Source organism: Carassius auratus, chromosome 38, assembly GCF_003368295.1.
Source record: "Carassius auratus strain Wakin chromosome 38, ASM336829v1, whole genome shotgun sequence".
NCBI lineage: Eukaryota > Metazoa > Chordata > Actinopteri > Cypriniformes > Cyprinidae > Carassius > Carassius auratus.
In genome coordinates, this window is record NC_039280.1 from 13339193 (window position 1) to 13360020 (window position 20828).

At 36.5% G+C, this 20828-nt stretch overlaps 1 protein-coding gene across 2 annotated transcripts in view; it reads left to right on the plus strand.

The window, feature by feature from the left end:
* atrnl1a (attractin-like 1a) overlaps positions 1 to 20828 on the plus strand; it is a 300556-nt gene that overhangs the window by 121846 nt on the left and 157882 nt on the right. For both annotated transcript variants that reach the window (XM_026224245.1, XM_026224246.1), the window contains exons 21-22: positions 3924 to 4017; positions 13833 to 13885. In XM_026224245.1, the coding sequence (XP_026080030.1) occupies positions 3924 to 4017; positions 13833 to 13885 (147 nt within the window). The remainder of the gene's footprint in view (positions 1 to 3923; positions 4018 to 13832; positions 13886 to 20828) is intronic.

The following is a 20828-nucleotide window of genomic DNA, read 5'->3' on the forward strand; positions in this document are numbered from 1 at the left end:
AGCAATAAAATACGTTGAGTGGTAAGAAATTAATGTTCTCCTTTGTCAATTGTCTCTTGTTGACTGGAATGAAAGATTGGTTGCAGTGCATGCTGGGAATTTGAACAGAGAATTGTGTAAAGAACAGACCTGCAGATAAAAAGCCAACAAGCTTTAAAGTTTTTCTTCCCTCTCTCTCTTTGTTGCTCTTTATTTATTTTATTTAGAAATGTGACAGCCCTTTTAACGGTTGTATCTACATACAAATAAAATCTCTGACTGGGAGAGACATCCCATGCTATTTAAATGAGTCAATGGAAAACATTTTTATGCAGGGTCGCTCTGGAAAGGCAGTTAGTTCATTTTATAGTCTAATGGCATTGTATATTATGACACTCTGGGCAGAGGGGGAGTTTAAGGCATGTGGAAACTGCTGACATCAGTTGTACCGGAGAAGGCTTGGTGTGTAGTGTTACAAATACAGCCATACTCTACACAGTTATTAAACCAGCTCATTAATGTGTACAACATAAAAACATGTGACTAGATCAACATAAACACTCACCTCATAATAGTGTAGCAGTCATTGTTGTGTGAACATGATGAATGTTCTGACAAACACCTGGATCTTTGGATGTAAAAACCCTCAGATACCTGTTAGGAAGAAATTGCAGTCATTTAGCAGATGCTTTGGTCAACTGCTGCATTTGCACACCCTTGTGATATTAATTTAAGCAATCAAATTTAAGATTTTCACCTTGTCCACAATAAATTAGGTAAGAAAATCCCTTATTTTGAATCATGTATACATTATAAATATCGCATTTCTATCAGGTAATGCAGTACTTCTCCCAGAATATTGTTGCCATTACAAATGCTTTGGTATTTCTATGAACCTAACTCCACTTTAACACTTTAATTTGTAATTAAATTCACCTTTAGCAATTCAAATGTGTTGGCAATATAGAAATCAAGCTTGCAACTAGTTAAAGTGGAGAAAAGTCGACTCATCCACGGTGTTGTGTGTCTGTGTGTCACACTGAGCATGGAGAAGAAAAAGAAGAGCATAGAATTATCTGAGGATTTGAGAAGCAAAATTCTAGAAACGCATTGACAGTCTTAAGGGTACAAATCTATTTTCAGAAATCTTAATGTTTCTGTGTCCATTGTGCGCAACATTGACAAGAAGTTGCCCATGGCACTGTAGCAGTTCTCCGTGGATGTGAACAAAAGAGAAAAACTGATGAAAGTTTGCAGTGAAGGATTGTTCAAATAGCAGATAAAGAACCTTGATCAACTTCCAAACAAATTCAAGCTGACTTGCAGGCTCAGAGTACAAAATTGTTAACTTGCACTATCCATCGGCATCTGAATGAAAAGTGACTCTATGGTAGGTGACCCAGGAGGAGCCTACTGCTGACACAGACTCATAATAAAGCCTGACTGGAGTTTGTCAAAACTTACATGAGGAAGCCAAAAACCCTGTGGGAGAAGGTCCTGTGGACAGATTAGACTAAAATAGAGCTTTTTGGTAAAGCACATCATTTGCTGTTTTCAGAAAAAGAAATAAGGCCTTCAAAGAAAAGAACACAGTCCTTAAGGCCCCGATATATTGAAAACGAAATCAAAGAATGAACTGAAATGACGTCACTTCAAACAAAATCAGCCTGAAAGTAAGTTTGTTTTTTGAGTTCATTTGGCAGTTTAAAACAACTCATCAAAGCAAACTTTTTGGGGGAGTTAGTTTTGAATCCTAAACCCCTTTGAGCTACCATTGGTGCGTGGTGATCACGCAGTCTGTGGGTGTGTTCGGGAACTTCGCCTTCTTTGATATTCAATAATTCTTTTTTATTTATTTTTTCAGTTCGTTTCTCATTCCACGGAGGTCAGACAGGAGAATAGGGCTGAAACCATTTATTGACATTATCGACAAATATTTTTGTTGTCGAGTAGAAGTTAAAGTCATATGATCTAATGTAAGAGCCTGCAATAACGCGGTTTGACCAGTGTGGTGCTGTAGCGCAAGACTGTTAACTCAGCTCTCCCGATGAAATTCAGGAGAAGACGACAGCGCTTCAGAGCAAACGCAGCCGATTCTGAGGGTGCTAATCTTCGTTTTGGATGATTGTTAATATTTACTGCGCATTTTTCTCCTAATAACAAAATAAACGCATCAAAAACTGACGACGGTGAGAAGGCAGCAGTTTAAAATGCATCTGATTAAAAATATGTGAATGTTTGCACAAGATCTGTAGTTCAGTACTCCAGTAACGTCACGGTTATTTACTTAAATCAAGCAGCTTTACAGTATTATTAAACATGAAAAACCAGAGTAAGTTTTGCTTTCAGTTAGAATTACAGTTTACTGACTAAATAGTTTGTAGAAGCCTACAATACAGTTGGTAAATATGTTTTTTTATTTGGGGGGGTGGGGCGTGTAGACATAGTGTCATAAAAATATAATTTTTATGTCTCATTTTACATGATATCTTATTCAGATTTGAAATAGAAACTCATGAGACATGTGACTTTTAACCCATTACTTTTCTAGATGGCTCCTTGACTGATTTTGTGTATTTTTATATTTATGAAAACTTCATAATGTTTCACTTGATTATACATTTATTTATTTATTATTATAGTTTTAAAAAAATAAAATTCGTACATGTTATGTGAAACCTAATACAAGTATATAAATAAAAAACAAAGACTTACTAATGTTTATGATCTCTGCTGGATAAAGAACTTCATTCTTTTATCTGAGGAAATCCTAAACTCAAATCCTGAAAATCCTCAGCACGTCTTCTGGGGTAAATTATGTCTTATTCCTCTCAGCGCAAAGCAAACAGTAAAAAAAAAAAAAAAAACAGTCTTGCTGCTTTGTTTTCTGTATGGGCGTTTACAAGCCGCGAACTTCATGTGGAACATTATAATCTCAATTGTGCGTTCACTGATGGTCATATCTACAGCAAATAGAGGTTGAGCAGAACCGTCTGTCTTTTGAGTTGAAATTGCAAACAAATAATTACCTTCCAAGAAATTATAATTAATCTAATAATTAGTAGTGATTTTGCAAACACTTTTATCCAAAATGGCAAGGTTAATCCCCTCAGGAGCATCTCAGGCGGCTTTAGCCACTATACCACACACCAACTGGTTCATTTTGGCTTTTGGTTTTTGGATCTCACGGAAGATAATTGTTTTCGATGGGTTGTGAAGAATGGAATATTCTTGCTTATTCAAGAGCCTCACCTCTGTGATGCTAATCTGCTTAATGAACTCTGTTTCTGCATGTGGTTTCATTCTGATATTACTGTCTGATAACCTTTAATGAGAAATGCATTTGTAATGATAAAATTGGAACAATAGCCCCAGAGATGTAGATTCAGGTTTGTTAAAATAGTCACATTAATTGTCTGTTTAAATGCAAACTGAGCCTTGTTTATTCATAGACTGTTGTTGTTCCACTTAAGGGCAGGATTCATCCACAAATCGACCATTTATGTTTGGCACTCAGCTAAATGTTTTTTTTTTTTTTTTAAGTGCCGTTTATAGTTTTTTTTGCAAATAAACTCTTCATATAGTCTTTGATAACAGCACAATAAAAGAGAGAATAATCAGTGAATAATGAATTTTGGTCTGTTCCTCAAACGCTAATTTTTGAAGACTTTGATGGACTACTTTTACTTTTATGGCACATTTGGATCTTTTGTGAAGCATGAAAGTTTCTTTATTCATTGATGCTTTCATTGTAATTACATGGAAAAAAAAGTATACAGTTTTTCCTATTCTGTTCCACAAAAGAAATAAAGTCACACGAGTTTGAAACGATGTGAGAGTGAGTAATTAAATTACAGATGTTTAATTTTTGGTTGAACTATCCTTTTAAAAAAAATTTCCTCTTCCCCTTTTTTCTCTGTCTATGTCTTCTGTCTTCTCTCCAGTCTGCAGATGTAACAATCACGCCAACGTGTGCCACTCCAGCTCAGGGAAATGCTACTGTACCACTAAAGGGGTCAAAGGGGACCAATGCCAGCTGTGAGTATGCCTGCATTTCACATCAACAGCAATCCTCCCAGTGGCCTGTCAGTCAGAGAGTGATAGACAGGAGACCTTCAACCAGTTTTCTCACATTATAATGCTCTCATTAACATCATAGCACATTTTGTTCACACGTTTAACCCTCTGGTAAGTTCTTTGTTATTAATTCCCACCTAAAGTGTCTTTTTAATCCCAGGACATTAATTTTAATGGCAACCTCTACAGTGCTGTGTCAGCGAGCCCCTGTTCTCAGTGGCAAAGGGATCTTTTCTGTAGCTTAAATAGCACTTTTGGGGCTGACACTGTGCCCTGCGTGTGTAAATAAACTGAGGTCCGTAAAGACAGAGTGCTGTGTGGATGTATTTGTAACAGGCTGCACCACCGCCATTGGCACTCATAATCTGTTAAGCAGTAATGAGTTCCCTAGGACTCAAGCATAGTTTTCAAAAGTTTCTTTTCCACACACCCTCTATCCTTTTTTAAAATATCACTCATGTGACCCATGGGTAGATAATTAGATGGCACACAAGCAATAGAACTTCAAATGCATGCCTGAACCGCATGGATGGATTTGCAATGTTTGTTGGTGCTGGTCGGGGTTGATGTTTCATGCAGCACATCACATGGCAGTGGAACTGATGTACATGTAGGTGTATTTACTCTGTTACAGTGCACTGATATGACTCATAGGCCCCAGTTAGAAAAAAAATATTTTTAAATGCTGGTACCAGTTTAATAGTGTTATTTCGTTCCAGTAATTTGTCATGAAACAAAATAATTTTTCTCAGTAAACTATAAGATTTTCATAATGCTCCTTATCAAGGAGAAGTGTCCAGTGTTAATTAGAAAGGTTTTATGGATGTTAATGTAAAATAGCATTGGTAATTCTTGGTAGAATGAGATGTTGTCTCTTACTCTATTGAAATCTTTGCATCTTGGCATCTTTGTGACGTTGTTATCTTCTGAAATGTGTTCTCTGAAATTTAAAGCAGAAGACAAGTGTCTATTTGCTCTTAATGCACTGCATTTTAGAAGAAACAACTCGATTTATCAAGGCAATCTTTTCTTTCTTTTTTCATATGGCTCTATAGGGTCACTTACTTTTTTTTCACTGCTATTTGGAAAGCAGTCAACTCGAAATGACAAGAAATTCAACTAGTGTTTTATATAGAGAGACTGAGAGAAAGTAAGTTTCTAAAATTTGTGACACAGTGAACACCGAAGTCTATTTCCAGGTTCTTCTCTTTGTTGCTTTGTGTCTTTGTGTTTGATAGCGCAAGGAAGGGCGAGAGTCAGAGTGAGAGGGTTTGAGAAAATAAAATGAGAGAAGGAAGGATCAAGAAAAAGACAGACCGAAGGGAGAAAGAGAGGGAGCTAGCAGGTGGCCCATGGCCTGTTTTAGCCTGTTTCCTGTAATGAGCTGAGCTGTCTATTGAGCATGGCCGGTGAGACAAAGATGTGGTACTCGTTCAGAGGCCGTTAAGGTAGTACTGTTGGAACATCTCTTTATGTAAGCTTTGTGACGAGTCAGCTGCCTCCTCCCTGATTGTCACCGGCACCCCGTCCTAAATCGCCGCCCTTCACCAGGCTCCCGACTGGAGTGGGTGTGTGAGAGGAGGGGCGCTGGACGAGTCAGGGCTGGCGGCGTGTGATGGGGCACACCTGATGTGAATGGAGCCTCATCCCCGCCGCTGTTTAAAAGCCCAACGCGCCTCTCCTCGGGAGACCGGTCTCTTCCCCGTGCATGCACGCTGGTGTCCTCGTGGGTCCAGGAAGGGTGCGTTGAGGGACTCCCGCGCCACAAGAGACGTGAGCAGCCGGACACGCGATCCGGAGGAGAACCGCACCCGTTTACACGGCCGACGGGCCAGGATGCCGGGCCGTCCATCCCCTACCAGCGCCGCGGCCGAAGAGAGAGATGCGGCCGCTAGAGGAAGCCGCCGCCCCTCGCGCCCCGGACCAAGGAGGGGAGCGCGTGCGGCCGCCGGACTCCGCCCCTTACCTGGACCCTTCCTCGATGAACACTGCCCGACCTACACAAACCCCGCAGCACGACGAGGACACCAGATTCCCTGTTATTTTGGCCACTTTCCCCCTTTGGCCACTTTTATTCCCTGTTATTTTATGATTTCTTTTAATAAAAGCCTCTCCGAGGCCTGACGCCACGCCCACTGTGTCTGTCTTGTGCTCCTCCCGTGACAGCTTTCAGACTAGGTTTTCTCAAGGCCACATCAAATGTTGTTTAAAAACTTTACTCATCTGGTTATTATTGTTAGCATTATGTTTAATACAATGCAATTTTTGGGGTTTATACAGTAGCCCAGCAGCAACGTGTTTTTTCATTCACCACAGCTAAATTCATCTTGTTAATGTTTGTTTCATTTCAACTTAATATCTCTTTTTTTGTACTGTCTCGAATTGTGTGTGTTTATGCGCTTTTGATCCATGAAGAAAGTCTCTATTTAATTAGACAGGCCCTCCTGAGGAGTACTCAAGCGAGAACGCTTAAACCCTGTGAGCAACAACTGCGCGTGCTTTTGAGAGACACGCACACACAGAGCTGTCTCAGTGTGGAATGTGGCACTCTGAGGATTTATTTGCTAATTCAGTCTCCTGCGAGCAGGTGCCACACACATTATTTTTATTAAGTCAGGATGAGGGCCTGTTACCGTGTGGCTAGGAGGATCAACACAGGGCAGTAAGCGTACCACTCTCTCCCTCACCTGCTTGTCTTATTTCTTTCCTTCAAACTAAGAGAGCAGTAGGACTAGACAGATGACTAGAGGGCATGCCCACTGTCTGACACCTGCTGTTTTCATTTTCCATCCCCTTATTTGTTCTCTCAGTCCCTGTCTTATGTTTTTTTTTTCACACGTTTTCTTGACCTCATGTTGTGCTGCACTAGTTAGGCTTGCTACAATAGACTGTGCTAATGGTGAGACTGTTGTTAAGCCTCTACACCGGTTATGTCACTTTCCCACCATGGCACCGACCCCCACCATCGTTTAATTTTTTTTCAATGGTGAATGATTTAGTTGCGAAACTAAATGCAAAAGCACCTGTTTGGCAATATTTTGCATTTTGAAATGCCTGTTGACTTTTGCCGTTTATCTAAGGTGATTTTTGAAGTTTATTTAAACATGTGTTTCTTATTTAATTGAATCCACATGTTTGCTGATTTTTTTTTAACTTTAAATATTTTAGAAATAATTTATTTATTTTATTTCACCACAAAGTGTATGCCGTGCCTCCAAGCTTTCATATTCATTTTGCTAATAAACTTTCTAGGTTTTTTTTTTTTATTTGGTTATATATTATATATATATTATATATTTTACTTATTTTGTATACCTATTTAAACTATTTAAAGTTATTTGTTATTTTATATTAGTCATGTAGTATTATATATGGTTTATTTCTATTAGTTTTTTTAATAAAAGTTCTATGTTTTATAATATAGGCTTAGTATTTTGTTGTTTTGTTCAAGAAACTGACAACAAATTTCAGCTAATTTGAAAGTGAAAGTAAAATGTGCACAGAACTTTTAAGCTATTAAAAATGAGGAAAGCAAGGAAAAGGGTAAAAAATCAAATGAACTAGAAATGTACAATTGCTTTATGCTGAATTGCCTCTAATTGAAAGTGACTGTAAAATGAGCATGCTGCTTTTACAGTCTATTTAAAAGAAAAGGAAAACGAGGAAAAGAGGGAACGCCTTCGCACCCCACGGTAAAACCGGTATAATCAGTGTTGTCACACGTCGATTAACTGGTGGAAAAATTCCCTCACCTTCTCAACCCTAGCACTAGGTGCACTTCCTTTAATCTGTTTACAGACTGACTGATGCCATTAAACAGCAAGAAGGTCAGAAATAACTGGAAAAAGCTTAGCAATGTGCTAGCATTTCTATTCATCTCAGTGGCAGTTGCTCGGGTAGCTGGTCCAGGACACCTGCTGTTTTTAAGCGTCAGTTTTTTGGTCCTTTTACTTCAGTTTTATGGACTAAAGTGTTGCCCAGAAGTCAATGGGAACCCAAAATGTTTGATTTCCAGAATATGTTCTTTTCTATTCCCCAGAAGAAAGAGAGTCATAGTGGTTTGGAGTGACATGAGGGTCCGTAAGTGATGACAGAATATTCATTTTTTGGTGAAATGTCCCTTGAATGGAATAAAAATACAGCAAAACTGCCTTAACAGTAGGGTACTGGACGGCAGTGCAGTTTGAAGCCAAGGAGGAGAAATAAGAGTTTTAAAAGCAGGCGGTAGTTGAAGAGAATTAGAAATATGTGAACAATAATGAAATGTTTTGTTAATCGGACTACAGTGTGAATGGTTGTCCCACTGTGCATTGTGAACACTCAGCATTAAAAATGTTCCTCTGGAATAATATAATTTTATCGGAGCCCTGGAGGGGTCTGCCTTTTATATGCCCTCTTTTTATGCTAGTTTTTGTCCTGAGGTGGTGTCATGCATGATTTTACCCTCCCGCAGAATCCTTTTCCCCTCAGAACACAAAATAATTCTGTTGGCTGAAAGATGTTTTAATTGGTACTTTTTCTGGTGCCTGATTTGAAATCCTGCAAAATTGCTTTATGGTGTTAGTTTTGTGAATTATAACTGTAATTTGGCAATCAAATAAGTTATGTCACATATTATTACAGTGTGATGTATGTACAGTGTGTGTAACCAAAGCTATAAATGGTTACTTTTAAAAATGTCTTGTTAAGTTCTTTTTCCTTCGTTATCTTGGTAGATGACTAAATGACTAACCTACCCATGATATTAGTGATGGCTGATTCGTGAACGAATCGTTCAATTTAACCGGTTCTTCTTAGTGAACCGGTTGAACCAGTTCACCAAATCGAACTGAATCGTTTGAAACGGTTCGCGTCTCCAATAAGCATAAATCCACAAATTACTTAAGCTGTTAACTTTTTTAACGTGACTGACACTCCCTCTGAGTCAGAATAAACCAATATCCCGGGGTAATCCATTTACTCAAACAGTACACTGAATGAAATGCTGTGAAGACCGAACTGAAGATGAACACCGAGCCGAGCCAGATAATGAACAAACACGCCCACTGCTGGAGCAGTTCTCGTTCTCGAGTCAAGAACCGGTTGCTTCGGTGTTCGGATCACCAGTACACTCAACCGAGAATCGTTTCTGTCGGACGCGTCCGATTTGAGAACCGATGAGCTGATGCTCGTTCTCGAGTCAAGAACCGGTTGCTTCGGTTTTCGGATCACCAGTACACTCAACCGAGAATCGTTTCTGTCGGACGCGTCCGAATTGAGAACCGATGAACTGATGATACTGCGCATGCGTGTAATTTTGTAAGTATTTTGTTAAACATCGGAAAGTGTGATAAAGTAACTATATTTTATTTAGATTTTTTTTTTTATTATTTTTTTTAGATTAATGTTTCCAATCTGTATATTGTATATAATGTATAGGCCAAATGGGTTTTCAGGGAAGTTGGACAATAATTAAGACTCTAAAGACTCTTATGTTTAATAGGAATAAGGGATGATTTATGAGATATCTGTACTGTATTTATAGTTAATGATGACATTCACAAATTGAGTTTGTAGTAAACAGAACATGAACACGAGTAGAGCAGCTGATGACACTGAACTGCAGCACGTGCCGGTTAGAGCGATTCTCGTTCTCGAGTCAAGAACCGGTTGCATCGGTTTTCGGATCATCAGTACACTCAACCGAGAATCGTTTCTGTCGGACGCGTCCGAATTGAGAACCGATGAACTGATGATACTGCGCATGCGCGATTCAGCGTGAAGCCAACTGACTCACAGCATGTCTGAACCGAAGGGATTCTTTTGGTGATTGATTCTGATTCTGTACTAGTAACGTTATGAGCGGGTATTTTGAGGGCTTGGATGAAGGGCAATCTGGCGAAACGTAAGTTAATTTAATAACAAATACATCGCAATGGATTATGTTTAGTAAGTGGATCATGGTTTCTGCACTGATGACACCTAATTTATTTACTTTATATCTTCAAGACTTAAATCCTCATATGCACATTATTGCTGTTACTGTATTTAGGTGTTGTTGCAAAATTCAAATGTAAACTTTTCATGATTATGAGGTTTTAACTGACTAAAGTTATGATTACTGACTTTATATATTTGAATGTTTGATAGACGTGACGCCATTACGTCATCGCCAATGACGTCATTACGTCGAGCGTGAAAGAACCGATGAACCGGTTTTTTCAACCGGTTTATTGAATCGAACCGTCCGAAAGAACCGGTTCGCGGAAAAGAATCGAACTTCCCATCACTACATGATATTAATTCATAACTACACATAACTATTCATAACTATTGTTCAAAGGTTTTTTTTATTTTTTATAAAATAATACTTCTATTCAGTGAGAAGGTTTGGATTGATTGACATTAGACAGTAAGAAAGTGACATTTATACAGAAGATACTTATTTCAAATAAGTGTTGTTTTTTAAAAGTTCTATTCATGAAATAATCCAAAAAAAAAATAATCCACAAAAATATTCAGTAATAATAATAAGTGTTTCTTTATCACATAATCAGTATGTTATAATTATTTCTGGATGATCATGTGATGATATTGAAGTAATGACTGCAAAAAAATCAGCTTTGTCATCACAGGAATAAAAATAATTTTAAAATATATTAAAATTGGAAACATATAAAAAAAATTTTAAAATTGTAATGTATTGTTTTTGGAGCATTTTTGTTTCTATCTTCTATGATTTCAATACAGTGCTCTTTCTCAGGCCCTTGGCCACTTTTCCACTTCAAAGGGCAATTTGGCGATTAATCATGCGTGTTTGCCCTGCTGGTCCGTCCATCCATCCATCTGTGTGTTTATTGAGCTCCGAATCCACACACATGAACTCACTGCTTCTGTAGCATGAGGTGAATAATAAACACTCAGTGTTTACATGCCAGTAACGAGTGTTTGCTTTAACCCTCTGAAATCGATTAACGCATATACGCGTTATGAGGCATTTTCTCTTGATAACCCCGAAGAGAACTTAAATTACACTTTCAGTTTTGATCGTACAGATAAGAGCAATAAATCAATCGAATCTGTTAACGGTATACTTTTTTTTGTATACAGACAGACAACAAAACTTTGTGCACTTATAAAATAAAGATAACAAACAAGGTGTGCTGTCTGCAGCCTTTGTCTGCGCTGATCTTCATTTACAAACGCGTCATTAAAATGAACTAACTCAGTGAATACTCAACAAAGAGACATGAGAGGTATATCTATAGAAAGCCTGACATGTCTACTTTTAAACTAAACAAGTTGCTGCCGAAAATATTCTGTGATAAAGTAATCCATATGAAAACAAACGTCCGTTTTTCATGTCTCCCTTCATTATCTTCTAATGCGACCACGCCCCCGTGCTGAACTCCCTATTCAGATTCTAATGTTTGACTGAAGCGTGTGACTTGAATACGCTCACACTTATTTTGTTAAAAAAATGTCGCACCTGACTGTAAGTTGCAGGACCAGCCAAACTTATGAAAAAAGTGTGACTTATAGTCCGGAAAATACGGTACAAAAAGTGTAAACATTTTAGTTAGACTTTTTCCAAACTATAATTCCTGACTAAATGTATAATATATAAGTGAATCATTATGAAGTTTCCATAGCAATATACAATACTATACCATTCAAAAGCTTGATGTAAATAATATAAATGTAACTGTAACAAGTGTAACAAACAATGCTGTTCTTTCAATTTACCCCCCCCCCCCCCAAAAAAAACCTGAAAAAATATTCTCCGCTCTTTTAACATTATTATTATTAATAGTAATGATAATTATAACAATACATGTTTTTTGTATAAAATCAGAGTATATTATAAATTAAATATATATAAATATATTTTAATTAAACTACAAACATAAAATTATATGCATTTATCTTGTTCTCACATTCTTTCTTGTAACTCCTCACTCAAAGTGGCACAGCTGACTGAAAGGCTCATTATGCAGTTCATTATGCAGGCCTTTGTCTTCTCAGGTGTAAATCACAATGATATCCATGATAGTTGACGACTACTCGCATATGACTTATACAAGCAAAAAGTGTTTAGAAAATTTTAATCAATATATTGTTTTCTGTAAGTGAGTAAACAAGATGATTTTCACATGATTTAGAAAGAAAAAATTCTAGGCTACAAGATCCAGTTCTCAAAAGTCCCGGGAACCAATGTTCTGTCTGTGTTTTATTGACTTATTCAAGTGATTTAACATTTTTATTTTTCACTAACCATGCATAACTTTTTTTTCCTCAAAAACACAATCATGTACATACATGCTGCTCACATATTATTATAGCCCAGTTTTTGCTGATTACAGTGAGATTAGACTTTGGCCATTTTTTTGACACATTTAGATATTTATAAGAAACTGAAAAAAGCACAAATGTCAGGGCCCAAAAATACCCTTAGACTCCAGAGGGTTAAACTGAACCAGACATGCAACTGTGTTCTTCTAGTTGGCATGCTCTCTTTCTTCACGTCTTTCGTCCTCACAATCTCTTACAATCCTGACTGAATATATGGAAATTAAAAATGGTCATTAAAAATAAATGTGCTTCACAAAAAAACTTATCAGCACCTGTGCCCTTGATACAAGAACATCCAGATAGTTTTTATTTTCTACTATGAAAGCTTAAGCATTACTCTAACCCACTGTTTAAACTGATGTACTTTTCTCACATGCATAAAAAAGGTGTGTTTATGTGTGTTTATTCCACTCAGGGATTTTTTTTTTTTGGCTCATCTTTTTGATCATGAGAGAGTCGGTGATAGTTTTGTGCTTTTGGCACGGGATGAAGTGTTTTGTTTGGTTTGTCAGTCTGAATTGATCAGAAGTGTGGTCTCATCCTCCACTTTAGGCCTCAGAGGAGCGGGGCACCTGACGGCCTGTCCACTATAATCATCTCAAGCCCAGCTAAGAATATACTACCTGCAGCATAGGGAGAGATCACCATAAAAAAATACAACCACACAGCCCTTCATGGTCCCACAAACAAGAAACACTCCCACTCATGGTTCTGAGACCAAGCAGCAGAATAGTTTAGTGTTTGGTATCAGTTTTGGTTATTTGATATGGTATGCACACTACTATTAAAAGGTTTGGTTGGTAACATTTTTAAAATGTTTCTGAATGCCCCTTTTGCTCACCAAGACTGTATTTGTTTGATAAAAAATATAGTCATGGCAGTAATAGTGTAAACTGTTTTTGGAGTTTTCTATTTTAATACATTTTAAAATATTATTTATTCCTGTGCTGGCAAAGCTGAATTTTTAAGCAGCCATTACTTCAGTCTTTCATTCTCACATGATGCTTCAGAAATAATTCTAATATGCTGATTTGATGTTAAAGAAACATTTCCTTTGATGATTGATGATTAAACTTCAAAAGAACAGGATTTGTTGAAATAGAGACTTTTATTATTATTATTTTTTTACATGTCTTTACTATCACTTTTGGGTCATGTAATGTGTCAATCAGTCACTTTTCATTTTTTTTTTATTTTTATTATTATTATTTTTTTATTATGGGCACAGCATATTTTAAAAGAAAAGTTGAATAAATAATAGCTGTTATTTTGTTGCATAGCTACAGTAAATATTCACTGAATATATATATATATATTTTTTTTTTTTGATGAACTTTTCTCTGTTGATGGGTCAAAACCAGCTCCCAAATCTATTTTGTGTACATTCATCATGTTTTAAAACTAATTGTTTTTTTGTATTTGTTTTTTCTATTAATTTACTGCAGATGTGATTCTGAAAATCGCTACCTTGGCAACCCACTTAGAGGAACATGTTACTGTAAGTAACTTTGACTGGTACTCTCTGCCTCTCTCTCTCTCACACACACACAAACACACGCACACAAACACACACACACAGACACACGCACACACAGGTCTGGTGATATTGCTAACTATTATATCTCACCGTTTTATTATGTTAATGTATTCTGTCTCTTTTCATGGATTTTCTCCAAAATTATTTAGATATGATCTTTTAATCAAGTTAAATGTTTGATGTAAGAACCGTACAACAGCAGAACAACAACACTAATGACACAGCCCTTAGGAAACTTAATGGCCAAATAAACAGCACATTAAAGTAATTGAAATAGTCACAATGTTGCTTATTTGATGTAGCCAAAAAACAAACAAAGAACATCACACTTATATTGTGGGTATTCAGTATATCATCCAGCACTACACACTCACACTCACACTCATAACCTGTGTCAAACACTTTCAAACTCTTCATGCAGTGTTCACAAATAAAAATATACAGCACCTTCTGGAAGCACAGCAGATGGAAGTGTTTCTTTCTAACGCCTCATCGGGACTCCATCGCACAAGCATTTATCTGTTCTCAGCGGTATAACGCCACATGTGTTCATCTTGGCTTCTATCTGCTGTATCTTTATGTGTGTATTAGGGAATCTTATTTGTCGACCATGTCACTAAATGCCAAGAGCATAGCCTAAAGTGAAACACGTGTGCCCTTGGCTTCGCCCACAGCTGAGATGTGTGGTTCACATGTTGCTTATTTGGAGAGATTAAAAGAGGTTTAGGATCTCAGTACAGTTGTTTGTGGTGGATTTCACCTGGACTTGATTAGGATAAACTCTTTGAGGAGAATAATCATATATGACCTTGAGTGAGGACATGTGGTTTTTGGAGTGTGACTTCCAGTTACCACTTCATTCTGCTCATTTATTGATTTAGTTTTTGTCTGGAGTTAACATGGATTAATCTCAGAAAATCTTATGATTTACCAAAATGTAGATTAAACATCAATAAAAGGTGATTTTCATTATTGTATCACAGAATGATATTTGTCTTGCATTGCATTAATAGGAGTATGTGGAGAAATGATGTTTAATTGTTGGCAATATTTAAAAATAGGACATCAAATCTTTGGACATTCACTCATGTAATCTGTTATACCATCTTAAGTAGGGGCTTCTGTTCCATTTTCAAAGAAGTGGAAGTGGCCAGCATGTCCTCAAGCCATAATCACTAATTTTGACTTAAAGTGCCTCAGATAGAATCTGAAGGTCAGAAAGTGCAGTGGGCAAGCAGTCACATTTGATTCACCCCCACATGTCAGCTGCTATAAAATACAAAAATATAAAAATATAAAATACAGTACAAATTTTTGATTAGAAGCTAGGAGGACTGGACTGACTTTGTGCTTCTTCAGAGAAAAAGTGGTGTTCTCCCTAAAAAAAGGAGATAAAAATTGTTCATTGTGTTTTATAGGGTAAACAATTTATATATTATGTTGTTTATTTTTGTATTTTTCTTTACTTTTATTTTATTTTGTAATGAAAGTAACTAATAGATTGTTTTTTACAGGTGCTACTATTGCATGTCAGAATGTGCATCATTTGCATGGTACATTTAGCCCTCAATATTTTGCATTATTTATTATTATTATTATTATTAAATTAGAAATAGGAATTAAATCCCAAGTCTCTAGAGCACTGTTGCTCTTATTTATATGTTTTGAGCATGTGCACTGCCCACTGTGCCACAATGTACATTGGTTATTATAGGATTACAAATAAAACGTTAGCAGTAATCCATGATATTTATGTCAAAGCTGGCTGTGTTTTTATCTCTGGCTCTCCCTGTTTAGCATTCTCTGTCTATCATTGAAAAGTCTAAAAAAAAATCTGTCTCAAACACACAGTATAGATTTAGTTTATGTTCAGATCACTAGATGGCAGCCTAACAGCTCTTGTACTAGTCCAGATGCCATGAGCAGTCATAACTTCCTCATCTGTCCACAAAATAAAGGAAATGTATACAGGAAATTACACAGCCACAGAACAGAAGCATCATCTTCAGGAGCAGCAGACATGGGCTCTCTTGAAAATGACTGGGAGCTCATCCACACAAACTTCAAGACAGCAGGAAATTGAACTCTACTCAGTACTCAAATAAAAAAGCCTGTTGTAAATCATTACTCCTGTCACTACAAGTCCCAGAATTTCCATCCCAGACCAGATCTGACAAACCAAACCAAGCTTACGTAAACAGCCCTCTAATGCCACCAGTGAATGTTTTTAAAACTAAGCTCCATTTGATTACAGAGTCTCAGATAAGCAGAGCACATTTAGGCAGCCAATTTATTTTAATGGACACAGAATCATCAGTAGGTGATCCGTTCTGTTCTTAGCAATTTGTATGACTCTTGCAACTAAACTGTTTTTTTTTTTTTTTTTTTTTTTTTTTGCTAGCTTTTGGACATCTGAGGTTTATGTTGCTTTCCAGACATTTGTGTTATCTACTGCAATACAAAGGCAAAAGGTGTCTTATTGTGGAAAGGTTCTTAATAGTATGATTAATCAACACACATAGAAGATGACTGTGTGTCAGAAGCAGGTGTGAGGGGTTTGCCAAGCATTTATGAGCAGATCAGACTCCCGTACCCTGTATATAGGAGGATTTATTACCAATGCATTATTTATAATTGACCTCCCCTCGAGTCGCTGCAGCACAATACTGTTATATCACTTCATGATTGATAGTGCACTGCATCATATCCTCCTGTGGTCAACAAATCCCTTCCAGCATCTCCCACTCTTTCCAGCTGAAATGCAACACGCATTAGAAAATGGATTCCCATTGGATGTTCTGTTGTAAAATGCAGATAAATACACACCTGTGACTGAACTATATTGAAGGATTAGTTATGAACATGCAAAACTGTATCGCACGTGTTCTACAGTGGTATGACCAGTTTTTTCATAGCACATGCAACATATGTCACATTGTACAGCCCTGCCAAAATCAAAAATTATTGTTAATATATATATATTTATTATTATATATTTGCAAACCATAAGACATGGGTTCACAAATGTTTATCAGCCAAACCACTTTGATGTAAAATATTTCCTTGAAGTACCACCTGAGATTTTAATTATATTTTAATAAAATAATAATAATAATAATATACTATATACTTTTACACTATTATAATATACTATTATTGAGTTTTAACTTAGCACAAAAACATCAATATATTACTGTCACACTATACTGTTACATAGTACTGTTAAAAATTATATTTTATGAGAAATAATACTCATTTAATTCCAGTAGTAATAATTATCTTAAATGGTTAGATTTCAAATGTACAAACCCTCAAGCTTTTAGCATTTTAAAGATAAAGCTTTTAGTTTACCAGAATTTTGGTGAAATGCTGTAAACTGTCCACAATAATGTTAGAAATATGCAAATGTGAAAATAAAGTGAACTTGGCGCACGCTGCATTCCCAAATGCATGTTAAACTCAGCACATGCTGTAAGGCATCTGATGTCAGTCATGGTTAGTTAAAATAACCTCTGTGGTATCTATGATTATATTACATTGGAGTTCAGATTAAAGCAACTGCTATTCTTTATTTCATACTCCTTGTATGGTGTACTGAATGCTGAAGTGTACACTGGAGCTGGCCTGCAATCTCTCACAGACATATAAACACACACACTTGTCCCAGCAAACACAAGCAGTACCTCACACTTACAGCATCCAGCTGTTATCTCTTACTATCACTGTTCCCATCACTCTGTCACTATGGATTTCATCACACGTGTGCACTGCAGTGATTCAGTTGTCTGGCTTTGAATATGTGGGGCGGACACAATCGCTAATTTGACCAATTAAAGTCATGAAGAGAGGCTAGTCGGAGCGAGACAAGTCTAACTCCCCAAGGGAACGTCAGTGACATTTACCCACTGAATGGGATTGATGTTTACGCTTCCTCTTTGTAACAGGCTAATTCAACCAGCCTTAAACACTTTAATGTCCATTATCACAAGGAGAAAAATCAAGGGCCATCAAATATGATAAAAGTAATGATGATGATAAATGCACCTCACTTATAATGGTAATTGAATGTGTCCTTAACTTACGCAATGGATAGCTGTATATTACAGTTTGACCTCCAGTATCATTAGGTCATATTGCAATTGCCATATACATGAGGATGAATGTGGGGCAATTGTTAAGTAAAAGTTCGTTGAAAGAGAATATAATTCAAAAATGTGAAGTGTTTGTCATGTTCTGACCACAAAGAGTAGTTTAAAACTATAGTTAATGGTTTGGTTTCTACAGCTTTCACTTAGAAGCAAAAATCTATCTTTAAAGAAATAAAGATCTGAAATATGTATAGTGATAATTAGAGGTTGACCGATATTGGATTTTGCCAACACCGATAGCTAGGTTGTACCACACTGGCCAATACCGATTAATTAACTTATAGTTTTAAAAGGGATATTGAACAAAAACTAAAACAGTTCTTTTTTTATTAAAAAACAGTACTGATCCATACTAATAGTAATAGTAGTAGTAGTAAATAAAATTATAATAATAATAGTAATAATAATAAATGTTGAAATTACCACAATCTAATAGGGCCCTATGAAATCAGTTAAAATTTTTCCTAAATTCCATTTTATTTATTTCCAAATTTAATTTTTCTGGATTCTGTTTTTTCCATTTAAAATTTTCTCTTCTGCTTTTTATCAGTTAAATTAAAGTTTATTAATTATAAAGGAAGTCTAATAATTAAAATGTTCTTCATGTGTTTTCGTCCTTATTTTGTAAGACGGCAGACACTGAAATCTTCACGAGTCTGACCTTCTGTCTGAAGTTTCTCACTCTGTTCAGCATGCAGCATCATGTGTCTAAACGAACAGCACGTGCTGTCAGTGATTTCAGCCACTAGAAGCCACTTTCACACTGTATAATGAAAACAGACCCGCCTCAGCCACTCCAGCAAGGGACGACACACAGAAAACTATCGGCATGGATTTTGCCGATAACCGATTGTTCCAGCAAGCCACTATCAGTGCCGATTAATCAGCAAAACCGATAAATCGGTCAACCTCTAGTGATAATCATCGATATCGACTGATATGAAGAAAATTATTGTGATAATTATTTTTGGCCATATTGCCCAGCTCAATTTATGCCTGATACACTAATCGACGGCTAACTCCCCTCAGCCTAAATAAAAGCCAGAACTACTGTTTTAAATATATACCCAATGAGCATCCCACCAGCCAGACAGACACTACCGGACACCCTTAGGCCCCTCAGCAAGAACTAATCAGGCATTCTGCCTAGACTGCTAAATACTTTTAGTCAGGCTGTTTTGTGCTTGTGCACAAAGGCACTTTTATTTGGACATCTAAGGGCCTACCTTATTTTCTTAAGATAATTGTATTTGCTTTAAGCCTTAGATGTCGATTTCTTTTCCAATCAAGACAATGTTACAGTGCATGAGGGTGAATTAGGATTTTCATTTCTTCATTGTATTTTGGTCACGCTGATGATATAGAGAGAAAATTGATGTGAAGATACATCAATGATGTAATCAATCCAGAACCTCTAATGTCAATAGATTATTTCTATTTATGCCTCTTTAAAATATAATAAGTGCTTTCAAATGAAGTCAATGCAGGTAGTCAGAGATAATGGAGATATTGTTTTATTGTTCATGTGTTTATGATTGATTATGGGTTTTGATGCACATGAGCAAAAACACTAACATCATACGTGTTTAAATAATATGTAAACAAGAACATCTGACCTAGTACTATCAGGTTTGGTTAGCTAAATTATTATTTTTTTCAATCTTTTTTTAATGCATACTTGGTTGTCTGCTGTGTATAAAACTCTTTAAAAAAAAAAAAAAAAGACATTTCAGCTCACTGCTTTCACAAGGACCATGTGTATATTTAGCTTCAACTTATTATTTAAGGGCAGTATGCCGTTTTCTTTCCTGCTTCTAAAAAAGATGACTCCAGATGTCCCCAACTCTCCGCTGTTCTCATTACTGCCAGCAAGGTGTTCCAAAATTGAGGATGATAACGTTTATGGTAGAAGACATTAAATAAAATACCTAGATCCCATTTGCCAGGGATGGCTTCCTGTTATTGCTTCATTTCATTCCTCTGAACCTGGAAATGAAATGTGTTCTGCAGGATGTTTAGAGGAAAATACACTTTTGCTTAATGAGATTGTTATTTGAGATTCCTGTAATAGCTTTATTGAATAATGAATTGTAAATAAATGTGTGTATTTCATAACCAGAGCACGTCACAAAACAGCATTGATGTTGTCGGTTGTAATCAGAACGTCCTCTTTTGGCTTCTTATGTATGTTTTGTCTTATTAGATGATGGTGAAAATATTCCAGAGTTCAAGAAAGGTTAATAACCTCATATGTTAATAATTTCAAACCTCTGAAATAGAATAGCAGCACATGTTTTCGTACAGTTTCCACAAAATAACCACATTATTAAGTGCTCCGTGATTTCTCTCAAGGGGAAATTAGATTTACTGGCTAAATTTGTGCAATTATTTGGATTATTATAACCGAATGAATGCAAAAATGTTGGAAGCAGTGGAAATATTTCATAGTATTATTTATGTTCGTTTAATATTTGCATTGTACTTGATTAATGCTTGACACACATTCACTCACACACACATACACATGTAGTCATGCAAGCAAATACAGATGCACACTCAATGCATCTGTTGATCTCCCTCTTAGATTTTCCACTCTTATTTTCCCTTCATGGGATGTAAAAACTCTCTGAAGTTTAATAATGACCCTAATGGGATAAACATAGCTTTGCTGTGTACCTGGGGCAAGAATAAGGATAGAAAGACAGTGAGAACCCACAATAATCTCTCTATTTGTGTGGCAGTGGAGGGTACTGAGT